Source organism: Oenanthe melanoleuca, chromosome 7 (assembly GCF_029582105.1).
Source record: "Oenanthe melanoleuca isolate GR-GAL-2019-014 chromosome 7, OMel1.0, whole genome shotgun sequence".
In the NCBI taxonomy this organism is placed as follows: Eukaryota; Metazoa; Chordata; class Aves; order Passeriformes; family Muscicapidae; genus Oenanthe; species Oenanthe melanoleuca.
Window position 1 is genome coordinate 25,162,866 of NC_079341.1, and position 24,545 is coordinate 25,187,410.

General features: G+C 35.6%; 1 protein-coding gene across 3 annotated transcripts in view; it reads left to right on the forward strand.

Moving 5' to 3' along the window:
- The window catches only part of PTPN4 (protein tyrosine phosphatase non-receptor type 4), a 103,965-nt gene that overhangs the window by 59,451 nt on the left and 19,969 nt on the right, over positions 1-24,545 (forward strand). For all 3 annotated transcript variants that reach the window (XM_056496289.1, XM_056496290.1, XM_056496288.1), the window contains exons 11-15: positions 2,170-2,233; positions 8,422-8,594; positions 12,270-12,338; positions 18,846-18,980; positions 20,184-20,342. In XM_056496289.1, the coding sequence (XP_056352264.1) occupies positions 2,170-2,233; positions 8,422-8,594; positions 12,270-12,338; positions 18,846-18,980; positions 20,184-20,342 (600 nt within the window). The remainder of the gene's footprint in view (positions 1-2,169; positions 2,234-8,421; positions 8,595-12,269; positions 12,339-18,845; positions 18,981-20,183; positions 20,343-24,545) is intronic.

Sequence of the window (24,545 nt, forward strand, 5' to 3'; positions counted from 1 at the left end):
TTAGGATGTCTGAGGTGACTGTAGATGGGAAAACCATACCAGGAAAATAGTATTGATACCTGCCTGTTCTATGCTTATCCTTGGATATGCAGCATTGCCAACAGTCAGAGAAAGGAAGCATAGGCAGACATGCCTTTTCCTTGGGCTGGGTATGGATATGCTCATTCAGTGCCTAGCAGGGTATTAGCAGTGTGCATAGGAAGTCTCTTATCTGCTGTATTTTCTTGAAATAGCTGGGAATCGGCTTTGCTGAGTCATTTCTTTGTACTTGAATGATGGCTCTTTTCAGTTGAGTTAGACCTCATTGGTTAAATGTTACAGCTTTGAGTCTGTTCCAAATGGTTTCAGGCTTAAAAGTCAGCTGACCTCATTCTGTGAGCCTAAATTATGGGATAGGATAAAAACCCTGTATGTATTATTCTTACTCTCCTTGAGTCTGTAAATCACCAAGGGCAGTAATTTCTTTAGCAGAAGAGGAAACCCCAAAGAGTGAAAGATAGTATATGTTTTTATGAACTGAATAATTGCTAAGTAAATCTGATTTGCTCCAAAGTGTATGGAGCTCCCTTTTTAGAAAAGATATATACTAAAATATTATTTTAATTGTACTGTACACCAAAATGTTAGAAAAATAAGTAATAACATACTTGTTGATTAATTGCAGCCTAAATAGTCCAATTTTTTTTTCTGTTTTTCCCACAGTCAGACTGTTAATAATCGCTAGTCTATGTCCTATCCAGCAAATATAAGACCCATCCTACATTACCCTTAAGCAATTTTTTGTCACAGGAGGTTCTAAGAAGATTGACAGATTGCCAGGGGAATCATTTTAATTCAGTAGATAAGATGTAACTCCCCTTTAAGTTTCAAATCCTTGAGAAACTAACTCTGATAGCAAGAATTTAAGAATTAAAAAAAAAAAAAAAGCTGAACTAACAAATAGAACAGTTATTGCTGCTGCATTTATTATTATTATTATTATTATTATGAACTGTTAAACTAATGCTAAGGCTGGGAAAGAAAAAAAGAAATGGGAAAAGATGTAAATAAGCATAATTTAAACACTAATGTTCTCAGAGTGTCTTTATGCTACCGCAGATAAAGACTCTCCCAACAAATTAGGACATCCCACTTAGGGTTCCTGCTCTTAATAATCCCCTGGAGAAAAATGTCTTCATTTGATTTAGTTAAGAAGATAATTTCTATATATAGATATCTAACTTAGGTGTCTGTTAATGTTCTGCTTCTCATCCTTCTTGGTCTAAAGGGTTTTTTATTCAGCAAATGATAAATATGTAAGTAGTAATTCCAGTCAGTTTGCAGTATTGTGTCAGTTGTTCATTTTTCAAGTAATTAAATGTTACTGTGGTTTTGGTTTTTTTTACAATTTGAACCTCCCTTTTTTCTTGACCAAAGTGATATCCCTGTGTATTTAATAAAATATATGGACTATCCTAATATTACATTTCTTTGAAAAAGCATGTCATTAGATTGTGATAAAAATACAGCCAGTCTTTTCCCGTTTTGTATAACCACTACTACAGTGACCATCCAAAACAGTCTGGAATTACTGTCAGTGTTTCATATGTTTATAGATGACCTGAAAGGTGAACATTTCTGTAGGCAGATTTTTCCCTATCATGTGATGATGTAAATTTCTTCTTAATAGTGTGAACATTTGTTTTAAGGTTGTGAGCCCTATCTCTGTGCTTATATCTTATCTTAGCTATTTTACTAAAACAAGTTCTGGTTATATTTAAAGACATGCAAGAACATAGAGAAAGAATTTCTTTCTGGGATCAGGTGAAGTTCAAAGGATTTTTTCATATTCTAAGGGATAATGAAAGCGGCTTCAGAAAAGAGAACATCTGCCTGGAATGACCTGGGGATAGAAAAGCTCTCTGGGCTTTGGAATAGGGCAAAGGTACCAGAATTAGCAACTGCCTTGGTTTAGGATGTAAACAAGTGAATTTGATGGATAATGTAAATACACAGCTCATAAATTTCAAATTATACAAACTATTTTATATAATCTTTGATATCTTATTTTTTGTCCATGGAAATGAAATCTATTCTCTCCAGAAAGTATATTTTCAGTAGATGTTTAAGTGTTTAACCATGATTCAGTATATGAAATGTTATAGTATTGTGGTTTTATTTTTCATTTAGGTTGAAGATTGTAAAAATTTCTTTCAAGTGCAAGCAGTTTTTTATTCAACTTAGGAAAGAATTGGTGAGTACAGTCTTAAATTTGATCTGAAAGCAATGAAATTTCTTCTACTGCATGTCTGCATTACAGTGATCCTATGTTGATTCTTGGCTTTGTCTGCAATTGCAAGTCCACTGTCACCAACATTCTGGCTGTTTCGTGTTTCAAATAGACGATTGCTATAAAGTGCTTTATAAGTTTTCTTTTTAATTTGATTTCTGTAATGTATAGATACTTTTAGTTTTACATTTCTATGCAGGAAATATAACCTGTTTATGTAAAATAAGTGTGGAAAAGGTTGAAAGTAAATCAATATTAAATTTAAACTTAATGAAAAAACAAACTAAAACTAAAGGTAGTGCTTAATGCCGCTTCAGTTGTGTATATGCTTGTAAATTCATGTATGATAAACATGTTGATTTGGATTATTCAGATTTGGTAATACATGATGACTTTATTATTAAACAGAAGAGATAAGAATTCCTTTGTAGTTCTAAATTACATATGGTAAATTTTTATGCACACTTCTGAATTTCTTGTGGAAGAGGCTGGAGCTGAATGTTTCATCGCTTGAGGTGTGTGTTTGCTACCCCAAGAAGCACCACAGGACCACTGTACGTTTAATTCAGCAAGAAATGGATTGTTCAGTGCCCCTGGGAGATGAGCTTCCATCACAAACAACACTGGGAAAAGATGGAGGAGTTTAATAAAAATATGACTGCATGATTAACTTGTCAGATTAGTTAATAAGTTTTGTGCTTTTCTTACATCTGAAATTATTTACTGTGAGGGTGGTGAGACTCTGGAACAGGTTGTGGATGCCCTAGCCCTCTAAGTGTTCAAGGCCAGGTTGAACAACCTAGTCTGGTGGGAGGTGTCCCTGCCCACGGCAGGTGGGCTGGGATTAGATGATCTTTAAGGTCTCTTGCAACCCTTAATGTTCTGTGATTCTATGATCTGAAGATCTGAAATGCAGAGTTACAGACTAGATATAAAAGATTACTCTAGGCAGAAATGTATCTTGAGTATGTCCTGGTTTAGGGCAAAATTTGGGAGGAAACCATACTGATAACAAACTCCACGCTTCTTTTCTCCCCCTTTGCACCAATCTTAAAGGTGCAGAACTCAATATCCAGCATGAACAGAACAGACAACTGGGGATACAAGCATCATAAAGTCACCCCTCAACAGAATACTATAGGACTGTTCTGAGTTTTGAGACAATGTGGTTAAACAAGAGAAACACACCTGTTCTGTCAGATCAGGCCAATGTCTAGTGACTGGTACTAGTGCTGAAAACACGAGTCGTGCAGGTATATAACAGGTGCATCTTAAAAGCAGATCCTTTAAAATTGTGAAGAGAATACGAGTGTCTGTCGCTGTGAGCAGATACGCAATATGAGCTGAAAAGTGATGATACAAAAAAGGTGGAGGGGGAATGTTGTATTGGGGTAACACAGCGTTTTTGTAAAACCCCACTGGAGCTATAGGCTTGTTCTCAAAGGCAGGCTGAGGTTCAATTTTGTCTTGGTACTAGTGTGTGTAACTTCTATTACAGTTGCAGGAAAGTTGTCTTTGCATGTGCGATGAGAATTTGGGATTTTTTTGGAATTCAGAATTTATGAACTGCAGTTGTTTTCCAAGTCAGAACTTGATAAAAATGCTGTGATAGCAGAATTCAGGACCTTGAAGATTAAAATACCTAGATATAGAATCGGATTGGATATTATGTCCTTGAGTATTTCCTCTATTTTCTGCAGAAAAGAAATCTTATAATAGAAGGTAATACAAAGATAGCTTTCTCATTTTGTTTCTCTGTTGCTTTTCAGTACTCTACATGTTGTTACTTTCATGAGAATGTAGTTTATATAATTAATGTAATTTCTCTTCTGAGACATCCAAGCCAAGAAATTAAAAAGCCTTGTAGTGTTTTTCTTTAAACTTTGTGTATCAGATGAAAACTGGTGGCAAGAACTTAATTTTCATTTATTCCAAGTCATGAATATCTTAAGATCAAAGCTCAAATTTGGCTTCCAAAGAAGTCGTACTTCAAACTAATTTTTTAATCACAGCTAATATTAAAATTATTGTTTCCAGAGTTACTTTCCCTGACTAGATTCATAGGGTAAGATTAATCTCACCTATATTCAGCTTCACTTAGGTTAAAAGAACATATTTTCTGTTTCTTCATACTTGGCTCACCAAAGCTCATCATTATATTTCCTCTGTGATAATAATTACACCTACAAAAGTGCAAAGGCAGAAGCATCTTGCACAAACAGGAAGTATGTTTTAGGATGGCTTAAGTTGCTCTCTGGTATATATTCTTTCTTTTTCTTTTGTTTTTGCTCCCATTAACAATGAAGGGAGCCTAAATGACTCTCTTTAGGCAGCAGAAACTAGGTGAAGTGACTCAGTGATTGCACATTTGGTATGTAAAATATCTCTGGTCTAGTTCTTTGAGTGCATGTTTTCAATCACCTATTTACAATATGTCAGGGGAAATACATTCATGGTATGCTGATGATGTGTTTCAAACTGGTGTGTAAATATATAACAAATTGTACATTTGAGAAACTGCTTTTATTTGAATGCAAAGCTGAGATGCTGTAGAATATTAAGTTAGTGGAGTAGGAAAAAGAATTTTCGACTGTTTTTGTTTTTTCCCAACTGGGCTGCATACACATTTATATAATCCTTAAAAGATATTTTTCAAATACTGCTAATGAATGTTGAGAGCTTTTAATTGCAACTGTCCTCAAAAGTGCAAGTGCCTTATCTCGTAATCGCCTATTAAATTTATTCGCTGACTTGGCATAGCTTAAAGGCATCAACATAAGTAAAGAATGAATTGCCTACTTTTATTAGATTGTATCTGTGTTTAAATAAATCACTTAAATGAAGTGAGATGAAGCAGTTGAACGTCACAATCGTTTTCCAGTGGTAGTGTAATACTATCTTGAGTGGAAGCTGGTAGAGTATTCTAACAGTCATATGGCTGGAGCATATATCCACTGGAGTAGGTTTTCTTCCATTGTTTTTTTTATGATTTACTGGGGGAAAAGTGTATTATATGTAGGACTTCTTCATTAGAAGCCCCCTGAGCCATTACTTCAGTAGCAGGTTTTTCCACTGTGTCCTGCTTTGTTCTGCCTGCTCTGTATGCTGCTTCCCTTTTATGCTTTGAAGCTGCTTGAGAATGATTCAGTAGTTTAGTTTTTTAGATGTTTTCCTAAACTTCTCTGGTTCTGTTCAGTTGCTCCCTTGGCTGTAGTAATATCAATACCTGGTATCAAGCTCTTAATGTCATCCAGCATGTTTTTGTCATCTTGATCCTTTGACAGCCAAAGAAGCTGTTCAAGATTTTCTGTTATAGACGCCAGATGTCCATTGAAAAATTACTTGAGTCTGGAACTAAACAATATGATAGGTTTCTGGCCTTAACTGAAACCTGGTTTCAGTGAGTGGCCAAGATAATTGATTTTATTTTTTAATATTATAGGTTATGTATCTGAAGTTTGTGCTTTGTATTTTGTCTGATTATTTTTGACTGACTTCTAGAAAGAACTTGGTCTGAACTCACAAGGTGATGCATGGGTTTATCTGCTTGAGTACATGCTTGATTTAAGTAGCACTGGCATTCATTAGATGCCTAATCCTATCAAAGTTTGTGTGTTGCCTTTTTTTTTTGTGAATAGCACATACTGCTGGCAGAAGTATCTGTGCTGTATTTAAGCTTTCACTGGACTTCTGCCCCCTATTTCTGGAAGGTTTTGAGTATGGGGAGCATCTGCCATTGACTTGTGCCATTATAAAGCACAACTCTTTTTGTCTCTCTGAGATGGGTTAGGGAATTGGTGCTTTGTTTTTCTGGGATTTTTCCTTGCTTAGCCCAAGTAAAATAGTCTCCTTAGAGAGTAAGTTTTTCAACCCAGTTTCTTTCCTGAGCAGCAAGAGATCTGTCTGCTCTGAAGTCACTGTTTCAAGGCAGGCAAAAGTGGGCTTGAATAAGTGACGCCACTCAAGGTGCTTATTCAAGTACTGAGCTGTTCTGTGTGAGAGGAGCACCAATATCCAGTCTGCTTTTTTGTTTGGTTTGCATTTTTAGTAATAGGAATCACAAAGATGACTTGGACTTCACTATACCCTACCTCTGTCTTACTGTAGTTTTGTGCTGGGGCCCAGAGCTTTATTACCAGTATTACATCCCAGCTGCTTCACTGTTCCTCTACATAGCAAGCAGACTGTTTTCCTCTCTTTTAATAAAAACCACAGACACAATTATTAAGGTAATAATTTTGAAGCAGAGTCCTGCTGTGACTCTCTGAGGTAGTCTTCAACGTTGATCTCAACAGACATAACCCCTTGAAATGTCTGCATGTTATTATCAGACCATAGAGCATTCTGCATCTTGCTGGAGCCTTGTGATTTTAGCATTCCATGGGCTGCAGGGCTGCACTGTCCTGTTACTTTGTGTTTTCAGCTGAAGTGCCATGGATATTACAAATGTCGGCTTGGGGTCTTGTGCTGAGCCCACAATGATTCAAGCCTGCTGTTTGCAGGGGCAGCCTTGTTCTAAATCCAGCAGTAGAACCAGATCCTGCACCCCAGAATCATCAGCTAAGATGAATTTCAAGTGCCCAATACATTAGAATATTACAGAACCTTCAAGGGTGAATAGGGGAGGGATGAGTGCACTTAGGAGCCAATATCATATATTATTCTTTGTTTTAAACAATGTTTCCAGGCTGTAATTGAGATGAAGGGTAGGATTTGAGAGTCAGTTCTCCCTGCACTGCAATGAAAGCTTTAAAAGCTATGAATAGAACTATTGTTAAGGTACCTTTAAAGCTCTAGCACACCAAGTTCCTGTGAAAGTGCTGTCTTGCATTACAATTAAGTTGATCTTGCTGCAGCTCCTTCTCATCCTGCCATACCAGCTCCTCCTTCATGCTTCATGTCTGATCTACTGTTCAGATGGTGGCATAAGATTCAGATCATTTTCTGGAATACAAACTAGGGGAAACAGCAGGTTATATTTTTTTCCCCAACTCATAATTATAATACTTTGACATTAAAATGCATGATCACCAGCTCATATAACTTGTCAAATTTTCTTTTCCAACTGTTTAAAAGTCTGACAGAACATGAAAATTTGCTACATCATGATTACTTGTTGTTAGGATCTAAAATCTAAATTCATCCTTACAGGTTCCAGATGAAGGCAATCTATAATACATAGTTGTTCTCCTGCAGAATAATTGACCTTGTTTATATTGTTTGACTTTTATACTGTTGATAAAGCCTTTTATAGCTGCAGAGATAATGGGCTTGATTTCTGTTATCTTGTTTCTGATTTCTGATTTTTAAATGGTTCTGTTCACGTGTTCATTTCTTGAATATAATTTCTTAAATTTCATCAATAAATACTTAGAATTTGCTGGTTGTTTTAAAATCCGTTTTATTTTGGCCTAAATTTTTCCTGTGGCTGAAAATACAGTGTCATTCTTGTTCCTGAATACAACACTGGGGGAAGAATTGTAGATCTCTACCTTAGTTTCTCAGCAGATATGAAAATGAGCAGACCAACAAAAGCCTTAACTTGGAAAAGGACTTTACTACTAAGTGAAATTAGTTGGGGAGAATTTAGTACTGTGAAGAGAAAGAAGAATGCTGCTGATATTTCTGGACCTACAGAGCTCTCTCAACAAGCAGCTTAGCTTAGCTTCCTTTGCTGTTTTGCTTCTTGCATTTCCCAGGAATCTAAGGAATCATTTAGAAGTAGGAACTGTCAGTTGCTCTTGAGATGGATACCAGTTCCCAATCTCCAGCTGCCACATGTGCGTGACAATTACTCAGCTGTGGTTTGGAAGGAGAGGAACATTGTCTTTGAGCTCCCAAATAATGAAATTCTTTTCATGTAGTTTGGGTCATACCTTTTAGATTTTTTTCTATATAACTAAACAGACTGTTAACCTTTGAGCAGGCTCATTAAATAAAAAAACAACCCAGAGGAAAAAAAAAAAAACTCTTTAAAGAAATAGCAAAGATATTTTAAAAGGGTTTGTTTTACATAAAGTTAATAGAAAATTAGAGTACCACTTCAAAAAGCATGATTTAAAAAAAGTACCCCAAAGCCAACAATATTTATCTTAGTTTCAAAAATAACTTGGGATAATTCTTACCTGAAATACATTTTTCTCACTTTTTAGCATGAATCTAGAGAAACATTACTGGGATTCAATATGGTGAATTACCGAGCATGTAAGAATTTGTGGAAAGCTTGTGTTGAGCATCACACGTTCTTCCGTTTGGACAGACCACTCCCGCCTCAGAAGAACTTTTTTGCACATTATTTCACTTTGGGTTCCAAGTTCCGGTACTGGTAAGTGCTGATTTGAAATATATGGGAAAGAATGAGTGAGTAGGCAGCTCATCAATAAATACAGGGAATTATCTAGAATCTATATTAAAATGTAATTCAAGTAGGTTTTGAATCCTGAAACTGTTTCCTTTCCTTGTTGGCTTAAGTTTCAAATGTCAATTTTTTAAGATAGCTTGAAAATACAATTATTATATTATTTGAGGTTGTTATTGCACTAGTGCTCTGAGATAGTCTCCCAAGCTGTATTTCTTAGCCTGTCCTCCTGCTGGTTTATGTTTATCTTAAAAATGTTGTCTCAAAACTTCGAAGTCTTTGAACTGGTGTTTTTGAAAACTGTTGAGTCTCAGATACTTTGTGCTGCAACAGCAACAAAATAGACCTAAATAAATACCAAATACAAATCACTGAAAAGAAACTTGTACAAGTAAAGCCCACTTATCTACATGTATAGGAATTAGGTGAAAACAAAGGACATACATACTCTATATCAAAACCAGAACTTTAGAAAACAAGGAGGAAATTAAGTCCATAACCTTTAAGGATGAACTTGAAATAATAGGCAAAAAAGGTTGTAGGTGCACAGAATGACTGTGCAATAACTATAATCCCTGTAATGCTGGAATGGATGGGGTTGGGTTTTGGTGGCTTATACTTTTTATTAAAAAAATCTCTGTTCAGTGACTGAATTAACTGTCTCTTCAAGTAATGCAGAATGCCAGTGTTTAAATCATGCCTGAAACCGAGAATAACAGAGCTTCTACTCATCTTCTAGAATGGCAGTAGTGTCTGTGACGTACAAAGGGACATGATGAAAAGCTAGAAAACACAATAACAGGCTATTTCTGTCACACTTGTGAATTGCATAAATGTATAAAGAGGAAACTAATTCAGTGGCTAACTGTTTATAGCATCTGTTTTTTGACCAGCATTTGCAGTACCCATTTGAGAAACAGCATTCTGTGATCCTGAACAGACTTGACTCAATGTTGCCGTAGAGAATTTCAGGGAGATTTTTCATTTCTGTAAGGATTTTGAATCTGAGTCATTGTGGTTACTATTACAGGATAACTCTTTGATGATGACATTCAACTTAAGTTAGCATAAGATGAAAAGGAAAACTGCATAAAAATGAAGAAGGTCATTAAAGTTGCTGTAACAGCCAAAAGGCTGGAATTTCTTCAAGTGGGTTGAGAGCTTGCTGAGAGGCAGTGTAACAGGAGTAACATGGCACAAAATGGGAGGTTGAGGGCATTTGGCTTGTTTAATCTGGTGAAGAGGAAGATAAGGGGGAATTCAGTAGCAATCTTAAAGCTACTTCAGGGGTGATGTCAGTACTGATGGACCCAACGGTACTGGCAACAGGCAGGTGAGATATCACCTTGAAGATTCTGGGTGGACATGAGGGAAAGTGTTTGGGTGTTTTAGAACTGCATTGCTGGAACAAGTTACCTCGACTGGCTGTGGGACTTTTGTTAGTGCAGGCTTTCAAAAGTTAGCTAGACAAAGTCATGGCCAGAGGTGACCTAGTTTTAGCAGGAGTTTGGACTGGAGACTTCTAGCCAACATTTGTGATCAAAAGGAGTCAATAAAATAACAGAACTATCTCCACTTCTGACAGAAATCACGGACATTAAATTGTTGAACCATTAAATTGTTATATAAGATATTTCCATTAGTTTAAAATACTTCTATGCATCAAATGTAAAAGCAAATTTGGTTGGTTTTGGTTTTTTGGTTTTTTTTAAAGCTTCCAAGAGGAATCTAGAAGGCTGTTAGTGAACAAGGGTGACTTCTGTACACTGTCATTGTATTTTTCAAAGTGCTTCCTACAGTACTCCTCACCAAATACTCATGAAAAAACATGAGGAGTTTTACTGTGTATTAGCATTTCTTTTAACCAGATGGGAAACAAATAGGTTCCTTCTTCACATTGGAGGGTGATACAGGGTTTTGTTTTAAAATCTGAAGTCAACAGAAGAAGGTTCTGGTGTTATTTCACAATGAGGGCTGAGTAGGCAGTAAAATAGTAGATGAAGTTCAGTGCCCAGAAATGCAAAATAAATTACAGAGAGAGAGAAAAGAGCAGGACTATCAATTCTCTGAAAACCTTGAATCAGTTATTAGTAGCAGTTATAGAAGGACAAATACAATGATACTGGTATTATTGGAAAGGAATAGAGGTAAATACAGCCAACTTACTGGTTGTTGGAGTTAAAAATGTGTAACCCCAGCAATTTAGCTAGTAGCAGGTTTGGAAAGAGAAGTTTCCTGGGATCACAGCATGACAGAAGTTGGAGGGCAGCTCTGCACGCTGTTGAGTCCAATGCCCTGTTCTAACAGGGTCCACTTTAGCATGTTGCCAAGGAAAAGTATCCAGCCAGGTTTTGAATGTTTCCAAAGAGGAAAACTGAACCACCTCTGAGCAACATGGTTCAGTGTTGAACTATCTGCAAACTAAAGACTTTGTTTTGTTTTAGTGGGTGATGAGGCTGTTGTTTTGTAGCCCTGTCCTTGCTGCCTGCCCTGATTAAGATATCTCATATTTCTGTTTGTGCCAATTGCCTCTTGTCCTGTCTCTGGGCTCCCTTAAGAAGTGTCTGGCTGTAATTTTTACTTTCCCTTTCTGGCATTTAATCTTCCTAAACCTTCTCTTCCTGAGGATGAACAGTCCCAGCTCTCTCAGCTTTTCCCCATCCATCAGATGCTGCAGAGCTTAGTTGTCTTTGTGGCCCTTTGCTTGACTTGCAGAGCTCTGGAACTCCTCCAAGCATTCCAGATGTGCTCTCACCTGTGCTGGACAAACCTGCTCTCCAGCCAGTTGACAATCAGCCTCTGTGTGGGGTTATTCCTCCTCAGTTGCAAGTCTGCATTTTCCTTCATTGAATTTCATCAGATTCCAGCTGACCCATTTCTCGAGTCTTCACACATCCATTAGTTTTGTAATATGAACATGGAAATAGCAGATTCTTTTGTTTTGTAATGTAAATATCCCTGTAGGAGACTCTGTGCTTGTTCTGAAATTATTAATGGGGAAGTGGCTACAAGAGCGAGTGTTGCTGGTATCTTGTCACTAATTCTTAAGTGCTGATAGATACTCAAAAATTGTATTCTTTTCTAGAAGAGAAATAATGAAATATTATAAAGAATCTTTGATTTGACACAAGACATCTGGTCTTATATGACAAGTCAGCAAGTTCCAAGATCTAAACTTAGTTTTGACAAGTCGCATAGAAGAATACAATCCTGATATGCTTATCATGTAATTTTTTTTGTGGTTTTTTGCTAAGCTAAGTAGCAACTAAGTTATTAGCAATTCAGGAAATAGTTTAGGAAGAGTATGGAAGAGACAGTAAGTAAGTTTTTGACGGGGGCTATGACAGTAAATATTATGAAGTGTTAAGTGTTACCCAAAGATTGAAGCTGAGATTTCTTACTGCTTTGGATAAAAAAGAAAACGGAAAGGAAAGCTTTTGTTGCATCTAAAACTATTTGGAAAGAAGACCTCAATTTCTATGAAATGCTTTCTAAGTTTATGCTGTACTGAAGCTACGACAATTTCTTAAGCATGATTTAAAAAAGAATTTAGGCATTTTGTTGAAATGGTTCAATTTTAAAAAAAGAAATTGTTATTTAATCATGTTGGATTTAGCAGTTTGATTTTGTTTTGCTTTCCAGTGGGAGAACAGAAGTCCAATCTGTACAGTATGGTAAAGAAAGAGCAAATAAAGACAGGGTATTTGCAAGGTAAGTAATTTACATTCTTTAATATTTAATAATTTTCAAAACTCAGATTAGCATTCAGTCTACGTAGTTTGTTGTTACACTTATTAGCCCTCTTTGTGGTGTTTTTATTACAAGCAATGGTCTCCTGCTTTTAAAATACTACATTAAAATACTGTATTAATGGGTATTTTTGTCTTTGGCAATAACCTGCAACTGTACATATGTATTTCCTTTGGAATAAGTACAGTGAGCCTTTCTTGTGAGAACAGCTTTATCACTGTAGTCTCCATGAGGCATTTTACTATGAAAAGTGAGCTGCTTCTGAAGGTATTTGGTCACAGAGTAGTCTGCTAATCAAGAATATATTACTTAATTTTATTCCAGCCTCCTGATGAGTTTAGTGATTACAATAAAAGAGTTGACATAAATTTAGTTGTTTCTTTAGAAACTATGACGCTGTTTTCCAAAGTAAAACAGATGCTGCATCCACCTGGCAGTTTACTCTGATTGTTAATAGAATCCTTGCAGGGAGGGGGAAACTATTCTTTTTTTATGCTTCTACTTTCCCTGAGATATGAGATGTCTTTTTGGCCCTTAAGGAGCTCTGGAGTTCAAATTTCTGCTTGCAGACTTCTAGTAGTAAGTCCATCTACCTTTGCAAGTGCCTGCAGACACTGTTTTTAAGAGCATTGATGAATTCCACCTTGATTTCCTTCCCTGTCTCCACCCTTTCTTTCCCACTATGAATTAGAATATAATTTACTCAGCCCACCATAGATATACATCTCCATACTAGGTTTGGGGGGCAGAAATGCTGTAACATGCTGGTTCAACAAGTAGATTTTATAAAACCATTTTTTTCTGTGTAAAATTACTTTTTCCTCTATTTAATTTACTTTGGCAATGGGAGTGAATTTAGATTTGTACTTGGAACAACTTTTTTTAGTACTCAGGAGACTCAGCACTAACAGATGAGGGTTACTTCAGTAAATGACAGCTATGAATTAAAATGACAGCTGTGAGTTGAAAACTATTTTTCTCAATGCACTCTGAACTTGGCAATTCCCCACAAGTCAGGAGAGTGGAAGAGAGCTGATACTTTGTTTTGAGGAGTACTTTTATCATTTCAGAAACCCTTATGCAGTAGATGGCAGTCTTACCTTGCAGCAAAACCCCCAAGTGCTGCTGGAGGTCACTTCTTATTTATAATATATATAGTTGGATAAAATCAATGAAGTCAATAAAATCAAAAGCCATGGCTGGAACTGCTCTTGTCTTCATAAATCTTGGCTTTTTTTAGTTAATAAAAGGCTTGGCTCTTCCATCCTCAGGAAGTTTATTTTCCACTGTTGCTTTTTTATTAAGAAATAGAGCATTTATCCACATATTTTGACTTTCTAAGAAATGTTGATGACTGATGTTTGAGGCATACATGTTTATATCAGTGAAATGAAATAATGGTGTATTGTTACAAATACATCTCAAAAGGCTTTTAATAAATCAGCTGCTTCTTCTTTGTGTTCCTCATGACAGCAATTAACGCATTTTCAATTTTAAAGATCTTTAATATTTTCAAGAGTGAAAAAAGCTTGAAACATAGACTTCTGGAACACAGTGTTGTTCAAGAAACTTAATCTAAGAACATTATTTCTTTGTCTTCTAAACATTTATATTTCAAGTTGATGTACTGAGTGGATGTCAGCACTTTTTTGTATTCATACAGAGGATAAATTTTATTTTCTGAGATTTTCCAAGTATAATGTGGGTTTTCTTCCTGGAACTTGCCTTTCTCTTTTATGGTGTGTCTTTATCAGACAAAGTTGTGGTGTTGAACAGCTTTTTAAGATCTCAGGCAGTGGGCTTCTTTTGGTTGCTTTTCAAGGTCTTTCTTGAGAATTAGGTGGGCACATAAATTTAAATAATTGCTATTGCTATTATTACTATTATTAGTACTATTATTAGTACATAGGAAGATTTATTCAAGATCAGTTAAAAATTTGTTTTCGGTGGTTTTCTTGTAGAGTTATCCAGATTTACTCTTGGATTTCTTAACAATATCTAATTAGAAACTACTTTATTTGAACTAATACTGTCTAAGCAAAGCTTTGAATCATTTCATGGTAAGAAAATGAACACAAACAATTACACTGAGTTGTTGATCTCTTTGTTCTAGGTTGGGAAATGGTGATTGCCACAAGTAATGGCCAGCTCATCTGGCCTTTGCATGCTAAGTGGAACGCAGGTGCAGAGCACAAATCGGGAAAATAAAATTTTTTGACAGCTCTTTAAATAAAACAAGCAATTTCAACCTACAGGAAGTAGGCTTAGCCTGTTCTCAGGATTTTACTTTAAAATTAACTGAAGGATTGTTTTTTCGAAATCATAGAAACATTTTTTTCTAATCTTTAAAAAATTGAATTATTACTATGAAAAATATATTCTGTAATAAATTGCATACATTATGTAGATGCTGTTTTCTTAATCTTTGTGCAGCATTAAGTTCAGAGTTCTGAAGACTGTTGCTGCAGTTGTTTAGGTTTTTGGGGGGGATTTTGTTTGGGGTTTTTTAAAATAATTTTATTACAGCTGTTCTCTTAGCCTGACTTATTGTAAGGTATTCACAATCCATGAAACCCCATAAGAATTCCCAGAAACTAGTAGATAATAAGAGTTAAAGAGGTTCAATCAAGTCATGAATTGAGAGAATGCTTAAAGGGCACTGCTTTCTCTTAGGGTCCTTGCAAAGTATTCTAGGGCTGTTCAGTTCTGGAGTGCATGGGGGCTGAGAGAAGGGAGTTTGAGTGAGTGGGAGTCAGTCATTTGTATCTGCAAACTCCCTATCATTAAAATGCAGTCTCTGTTTCAAAAAATTCAATCTTGCTTCAACTATGCACTTATTTAGGTCAATTAAATAATTTTTCGGGTGCTTTAAATTGCATATGTCATTGATGATGTACCTTGCAGATTTGTGTATAGTTTGAGCCTCTTGGTCTGCAGCAGTATTTGTCAGTTTTGCTGAGAAATGTGTTCCCTGTACTGCTTGTCAAAATACAAAGCAAGGCTGTGGCTTCAGGTTATGTTTCTTTTTGGGACAGAAGTTACTTTCTAAATTCCCACCTGTATTCCCAAATAACACCTTTATTCTTTACCATCTTCTGCAAGATTTTAGCCCTTCAGCTGTGGGATGCCAGACAAATTCTGTCTTTGAAGGCTTTTCTATACTATAGCTGAGCTAATATAATGTCATGGGGGTTTTTTAGTTGTGTTATGTAATTTCATCCCTGCTGCTCAGTTTTGGGTGTTTAGGATTTTTTTTTTCTACTCAAATAGATGGGAGTGCTTCCAACTTTCTTAGGAATGTGTCTGCAGGTGCACCAAAATTAAATCTGAAAATCACTTATTCTCTTAACTATCAGTGTCCTCTACTGGGTGCAGTAGAAGCATCCAGGCTGAGCAGACAGAGGTGGAATTTAGAATTTCAAAATGTTAAGGTTTTATACATCTTAGTTCCCTTCTCCCATCTTATCAGCTGCCCTCTGGCATTTAGAAAATTGTTTTCTGGCATCAGAAAATTATTTTAGTGTTGATGGAAGTCAGAGATACAGGACAAATTTCACAACAAGTCTTATATGTTAATTAAATAAAGTAACTTATTGTTAGATTTACAAGTGCTGAGAGTAGAACTAAAATCAAAAAGCCACAGCACTAAGAAGTTCAGTTCTGCAGTGTGGTAATTTTTTCTTTGAAATTTCTGCAAAGACAGGAAATTGGGGCAACAAACATGAGTGGGTGGGGACTCTGAGGTTAGAGCTGTTAATAAAATAATTGAAACGAAGCTTTGGTGATAAACACTGCAGCTGTTTACATGGTGGTAAGATTATTTCTGAAAGATCAGACCCTATCTACAGTAAAAGGTGAGTGTTTTCTTGAAATTGGGAGGCAGGTGATGCTTTGCTCATTTTGGAGTTGTGTTCATTTGTTATGTAGATTGAGGAAGTTTACATAAACGTAGTTACAGACTGTGACTTAAGATACAAAGCAGTGGGAGTTTTTGATGCAGTCAAAAATGTAATTTTTAGGAAAACTTGGATTTGTTTTCCCTATATGCTCCTGTGTCTCTTTGCAATTTATTTAATTTCACACAGTCAAGGATGGTGCACTTTTACTGTTGTTGCATGTTAAATAAAGAAAAGCCCCTTCTCCAACTCTTCTACATTCCATTTGTTGCTTTTTCACTGAAGGTAAATGAGGTTCAGTAGTTGCCTTTACGTCTGTCAGCAAATACTGTATCTGCAGTCCTGTATTTACTTAAGTCAGTTATATTATGTTCTTCTGCCTTTTCCCCTCAGACTGTTCTTTGGTTCGTAGTATAATCCACCTCTTGGCAGAGCTGGCTCTTGGTGCTCATCTGCTGGCTGCGAAAGGATGATTGATGTCAGCAGGGTCCAGCTAATCAGAGCCCTGATCAATAAAAGAATAACAAAAGGCTAGAATTAGACATGCATTTCTGTTCTGCTATTTCAGTTTCATGTTATTGTACCTGCTCAGAACTACTCACATTTATATGTTTGTGAAAGAAAGGTACCGAAGTGGTTTGAGTTGCTCACAATTGAAGCAAATTACAGAAATTGGAATTTTGGTTTAATTGATCTGAGATCAAGCTAATTATTTTTCAAATCAATACTCATAGTGAAGCATACTAAGAAACTGGATGTGCTTCTCCTGAGGAATTAATTGATACTTTTCCTCTTTTTGAATATCACTATACTGTTAGATTTTTCCCCCAGATGGAGTAACACTGAAACAGTATTATTTAGAGTAGCCCGTCTCGCTTAACTGTCTGAAATTTGTCAGCTGTTACTCAGTAAGACTTCAGAGCAGTAAAGCAGATTGCAATACATGTTTAGAACTGCTTGGTGGGGTAAAAAATAAAAATAAAACCTCCACAAGCACACCACCTCTCCGTTAGTATCAAACAGTGTTGACATCTTATTTATTTGTGTATGTGAAGCTTATTCAATATAATGTTTGGTTTGTTTTTGTTGTACACTTTTTTGAGGTGATGGATGACTTGCCTTGAGTTTTAACTTCTCTGAGAAGCAAAAATACCTTTGTAACCAAGTTTCCTGTTTTCAGAGGATGTAGTTTGTGTGCAAGTAATTCCTTAGTTTCTCAAAGTTCCTTCTTTCTGGAGTTGCTCTTTCAGTAAACCAGTAATAATGATGACGATAAAGAACAGTTTTATCATGTGTCACAAGGACAGTGAAGGCAAAAATTATTTTTTTATATGGGTGTATGGAGCTGTACTGCTCATGCACTATGTTGTAACTTCATTGTGCAAAGGTGAAGAATTTAGTGATAGAGTAAGGAGGCAAATGGAAATGAAATTATCATGTCACAAAATATTGAAGTATCACTGGTACTAGAGGGGTGTTTGGGTAATGATCGAGGAGAAATCTGAATTATGTAGCACTATCAAAGCAGTAGAAGTAAAAACCCAGAAGCACAAAATATACAGGACATATATGGATTGTTTAAAACTATCTTTGTTGTTAGTTGAAGAATTTTCACTTGAAAACAGCAAGCCACGAAAATCTGGGTATATTTGGTTGCAGGATGACTGAAATGCTAAGAAAAAAGCAACCACAGATTATTCATTTGATGTTTTCCAGTATAAAAGGGAAATGTTGTATTTCATGAGAGATTACAAGTATGGTTTCATTTGTGCTTAAGAAATAGGTGAAAGGGACAGCAGGAAATTGTAGGCATCCTGGAATGACTGGAGAATGGGAAGAAAAAGTATTGTTAATGTCAAGAAAGGGCAATGAGTAGAAAATAGAATTCCCTTTGTATAAAAGCACTGCTGAGAATGACCTTTAACCTGAAGGACATTTCTGGCACAAAACCAAATGAAGTTCTGTTACCCACAAAGAAGTTTAAATAGTTAAATGATATTGTTGCATCTGCCTGACAAGTGACCAGGCATGTTCTGGGAAGAAAGCATGTCAGTCATCTTGATGGAAATACCTGAAGTCTAAACAAAACTTTGTTACTCTGTTGCTATGTTGTTGATTATCTCACTTTCAGTTCTTCGAAATTTTTTTGGCCTGATGTTTTCACTGCTTTATGTTTCCTGAGATGGCTAAACAGTCATGTTACTCAGAGGGTTGGTTTTTTTTGGTTTTTTTTCTGCTTGTTTATTTGTTTGGTTATGTTCTACATTTTTTAATTTCAGATTTCTCAATGATTATGCTGTTTGAGTCAGATTGTCTTTGAGACATTAGAAGTTTAGTGAATAGTTTATTACTATTTCAGTGGCATTCTTTTCAAAGTACAGTAAATGAAGTACAGTAGATGGAGAAAATACAGAACTGCCCATGTAAATACAACTTTGCATTATTGCATTTCCTTTCTTACATATAATTTAGTTTCCTATGATAGAACATCAGTTTCATTGTGGTGAGTTTTATATAATTTTGTTCTTACATCATGCAGTTTTTGGTTAGTCATTTTACTTTCTTCTTCTAGATCCCCCAGTAAACCCTTGGCACGGAAAGCAATGAGTGGGATGGATTGGGAAGTAGTGAGTAGGAACTCACTGTCTGATGATAGGTTGGAAACCCAGAGCCTCCCGTCACGGTCTCCACCTGGAACCCCAAATCAGTGAGTAGCATCAAATCTTCTCCCCCTGCAAGTGACTCTCTACTTCTAATGTGAGTGACCTATTTGTGTAATAAATGGATTAATGTGTTATGTAGACAAATAGCTTCAAAAAATCTGTGCCAAATGATTCTCTGTAACACTTAGCTTCAAATTCAAAACAATTTTTAGGGCTAAGTTTTAGCCCACTTGGCCTATGAAAAGTGTAGGATGTGTCACACTACCATAAATTTGAGAGTCTGCATTTTCTCAAGCACGGTTAGAACTAAGTTATTAATTTGTTTTTTAAAAGACCCTGATGATGAAAATCTGTGTGATATTTTAAAAATAACTTGTTTTGTTTAATACCACTTTTTAAAACTTTGGGGAAAATGCTTAATTGGAAATTCTTGCAGGTTTATTCTTCTTAATTTTTCTGCCTTTCCTCTTAATGTTCACTCTTTCTACAGGATAGAGCCTTCTGTTTTAAGCTAGTGAAAAAACATCCCTGATTTCTTTTGGAAGGTGACCAATTTTCTCAGTGTGCTGAAGCTTGTTTAAGAATCAGTATTACTCAATTTTGCATTACATAAATGGCAAGATATTAAGATTCTGCAGCATATTATTCACAAGATTAATGTTGTAAATACCTGTAGCATTTTAAAAGTACTGAAAGATTGTGTAATAATGATGCTTAAACATAACAAACTTAATCATGCACATTTAAAAGAATTTTAATATTGCCATGCTAGTTTTTCAAATGGGAAAATACTGAATTCCAGAAATTATAAGACTCTCAGTGCAAAGCTTGTGATTCTTTTAGGGGAAGATGCAGGGGATAAATTGTTCATCTTAATGAATTCAGGTTAAGTTCTGCCGTGATCAGAGTCAGGATTTGTCTTCTTATGAATCCATTTTTCTTCTTATTGACTGGGCTGTCAGCTTGCTCATTGGACCATAATGGTTTCAGTCTTCTTTAATTAAAAGAAAATAAAATTTTTAAATAGCCCTTAGTGTTTATTAAAATAATTTTTAAACGCTTGAAGTGAAATTCACGTCGATCTGACAGCATCAATGATTTTTGAATTTTAATAAAAATATGTATGAACATGTGCTTGCACTAAGATGAAATAATTTTTTTAGCATCCTATTTTAGTGGGTGATATCAGTGATGTAGATTAACAATAATACTCTTGTCACGTTGCACTGCTCTGCTTTCCCTCTTAGTCGCAACTCTGCTTTCGCTCAAGAAGGAGCCCGGTTACGACCCTCATCAGTTGGACATTTAGTGGATCATGTGGTTCACACCTCCCCAAGTGAAGTATTTGTAAATCACAGATCCCCATCCTCCACCCAGGCCAACAGCATCATACTGGAATCATCCCCGTAAGTTCTGCTCTTACCACACCAATGTAGCATGCAGGGCTTCTGAGGAGAAGTCAGAAGTCTTGGCCTTGGGGAATTTTTTGTTAAATGTGGGGTCAGGGAGAGCCAGGCAATCTAATAAAAAGGTGGCTGTTATTTAGGGAGTATTAGTGTAGGTCTTACTGTGACAAAGAGCTAGATGATACAGAACTGAAGACCTGTGTCTGAAATATTCCAGGTTCAGGGTTAAAATACCATCCCCACCACCCTAAGTGGATTTGCTGTGATGCGACCATCAGTGTCTGTATGTGGAACCAAAAGTTGGGTTTTTGATAGAATTGAAGAAAAGTTTTAATTCCCGCACATTTGGAAATACTGCTTTTTATCAAGCAGAACTAGGCTTTACAAACTACATAGCCAAAATACCATTTTGGCACCTCAGCATTTGGACATTTCTAGTGTATTTGGTACATTGTTGCAGAGTTTATTTTTTTAAGCTGACACTGTCAGCCTTTTTTTTTTTTTTTTTACCCCCCCAGTTATGCTGAATATTCTTTATATTATAAGTTTACTTACTATAAGGAACAATGGACAAAATAAAAACTATTATTGTGTGTTGGGTCCAGAAAAAAGACAAATAAAAAGCATGTTGAGTTATTCAAAGATAATGAAATACTCAATAAATTGTGTTCAGAGTATAGATTAATTTGGAAAAATATTGCAATATATACCATTTTATCACTGCCACTGTATGCTCTCAGTATAGCTATACATGTAATGCCAGATATGCCCTCATAATTTTGTATAATAATTTCTGTTAGTAGGGAAATTGTGCAGTTTCAAAACTAATCGAGAGCTGTAAGCAACACATACCTAATTACATGTTTATAAACAAATGATATGTCTCAAAAATTACTTTGGGGAGTTATTTAAATACAGTTTTAAAACCTTTCTTTGACTGACTGCGCTTTCAGTTTTAACAACTACATGTAATTTTTTGGAGGGAAATACAATACAAATTTTAAGTTTTATAAAATAGCACATGATACTTTTTACAATAGGCTGCAATATTTACAATTTGACCTTCAGCTAGTTACTTAACTTTCAAGGTTATGTAATTTTAATTTGACCTAGTCATGTAAATTCTTCTTTTTTGGTGGACTTTTTAACATATTCACGTGTCAGAGGACTCTCAGAACTGGAACAGTTGTGAATCTTTTCTCATATTAGAGTTTTGTTTTCCAAAGGCCAGACAGGGTCAGGTTCCTTCTGTTCTAAGACTTGCAGCTGAAGTCAGTTATGAGAAGCCCTTGCTGAATGACAGAATGATACAGTGAAGAAAGCACAATTTTTAAATACTCTCTTTTGTTCATATGCCCTTACTCAAAGTTCTACAAGATCTTCCTGAGTGTTCTTAGGATTTGTTTATTTACTTCATTTCTTGAGTAAGTCACCATAGAAATGAGTCTTAGAAAGAGAGGAAGTGGTTTTGTACACCTCTGGCTGTTCTTTTTCATGTTTTTGCACCTTATATACCCAAGCAGAAAAAGTATTGCTCTTCCATTGCTAAGTGTTAGAGATTCAGTTTTTGGGGTTTTTTCCTCTTATTAGAAGCTTAAAGCTAAAATTTAATATCCCACTACAGATCTCAGTATAAGATACATTTAAGAATGAGGACATTGACTGTCAAATATATATGAACCCCATTAAGGTCTTTTGAAGGTTTAGGGTGTTGTTATTGATTGAAGATTTGCCATTTATGAAGGAAAATAGTAGACACAAAGTTCATATCAGAGATATAATTTTAAACTATACTGTTCTACAATCCAAAAAGCCATTTCTTAACCAGTTTGATCTTTCTGGCTGAGAAGATTTGAGTAATCTGTGAAACTTTAATTTATTGATCAAATTTATATGTGTGCAAAAGAGGGGCTGACCTGACTGGCAATAGATTTAGTGGTGTTTTTGAGTTTGGAAACAACATAGCAAAAGAAATTAACAGTTTCCATGCAGTTCAGAAGGATATTCTAGCTAAGCTAATACAACCTTTAATTGCACATCTTTTCTCCATCTGCACGTCTTATTCCATGTTAAATTGAGAGATAGTGCTTGTAGTTCCCTGAGGTAATTATAACCTGAAATTCCAAAAGCACATGATAAGTGTTTAGTTTAATAAATTTATGGGGGTGTGTATGGAACTTTTGCTAAATATATTAAAAAGATCAGACCGGATATCTGTAACAAAAATACTCAAAGTTTGCCAGTGCCAGGGTTATTTTATTATTATGTAAATTGCTGAATTCAGTAACAGAGAGCTGCTTTGCCTGCAAAATAGGCTGCTTTCACTGCCATTGTCTGAGCATTCATAAGGAAATTCAAAGCTGACTGGGCAAATATAAAGCAGTGAAGTTTATGCCCAAGGCTTGATTGTTAGTTCTCACAATTCATTATGCTAATATATTACAGTACTTGCATTGCTGCCTGTAAAATGCTCATTTAAGTAACTTTTCAGATCTTTTCTATAAGCTTGTGTGTTCAGTAGGAATTTGTGTTTGTTGACATTTATGTACAGACATCTAGTCAAACATAAGATCCATCTTCTACTTTTATCAGAATAACTTTTTTTGTGTTTCTATTCATATTTTCTGTTCCTTTTTTTTCTTTGGTTTAAAACTCTCAGGAGTAATTGTTTTCAGGAAAATACATAACTTAAAAGACTGAGTAATCTGTGCTGGCCAGACTTGAATGAATGAATGCATAGGCAGCTAAAAATCTCTGGGTGACCTTTTAAAAGTCAATGTCTAAATAGTTTATAGCTGCCTTGCAGATTTGTTTTGCAAATGTTGACAATCATCATATTTTCTCTCCACAAAAATGAATTTAGAAAAGCTGCTTATCTTGAAAAATGAAATGTGTTCTTTTTTCTGTTGCATTGAAAAGTGTTAAGAAATACTATTTTTCTTCCCAACTGTGTTTTGAACATGAGGTTCTTCAGACATCAGACTGAATAATTAGTACTTTTTTTTTCTTTTAACACTTCATGAGAAAAATATTTTCTGAAAGTTGAAATAAAGCAGAAAAATAGAGAAAAATATTGTTGGGATCTTTTCGAATGTGCTGTTTTCTTTCATACACTGACAAAAATGTTATCAGTTTTGTTTTCTTAGAATATTGACTAATTTTTTTTAACTTAAGCAGAAAATGTTTGGCATTTCAAAGTGAAGTGTTCTATTTCTCAGTTTTCATGCTTTTTGAAAGAGGTTCATCCTTTTTTTTTTTTAAATCAGTATACTTAGTTTTGCTCAGATTTTTTATTTTTGAACATGTATCTGGGAACTGCCTTTCTTGAATTGCATAGAGACAAATTATTTGGTATGGAGTTTGGTGTGTGCCTTAGGTTTTCAGATTTGCAGCAACTTGAAACCTTGTGCAGTCTCATACTGACAGTCTTGGCCTGCTAACAGTTCACTGAGGCAAGACTACTGAATACAGTAGAGCTGCTCACGTGGCTACCTGTGTGTTTTGGAGAGATTTCTGTGATGAGTTACCACTACAGCTTGCTGATAACCTAAGGAACAGTGTCCTGCTTTTGCCTTTGGGAGAGTCCTTCCCTCCCTGCATGGTGGCCAGCCCTGAGATAAACCAGAGGATCCAGGATTGTCCAAAAAATTATTTTTGGCTGCTTGGTGTAAGCTGCCTTAGGTAAGAGAGGACCACCAGTTCTTCAAGGAAGCAGCAAGGGATGTGGGTGAAAGAACACACCCCTATTTTTGGTGGTAGCATTCTCTTTAGATTTAGCTATGAACATGTAAGTTCATTCTTCATGGTTTATGGACCTGGTGTCAATGGGCTGTTGTCTGAAATCGTTAAATGACTTAATAGCACCTTTTAATGGGGTGCCTGTGGAGGACGATATATCCTGCTGGTATTTAGAAACTGACATTCAAACCAAGTTAATGGGAACTGTGAGCTCACTGCCCTTTTGAGCCTTTCCAAATGTTCTTCTTAATTCTTAAATATAAATCCATATAATGAAAGATGAATCATATATTTATGTAATACAAATAACACAGTTAAACTTTTATTCCAAGGGGACTAACAAAAGGAAATTCTTCATATTATACAAAAACACAGAGCACATTTTTATTAATCTAGTATGGTGTGCTTGCAGATCAGAAGTAGTGGGTTTAGCATGCTAAAAGCATTTTTTAAAAAGGTCATAGG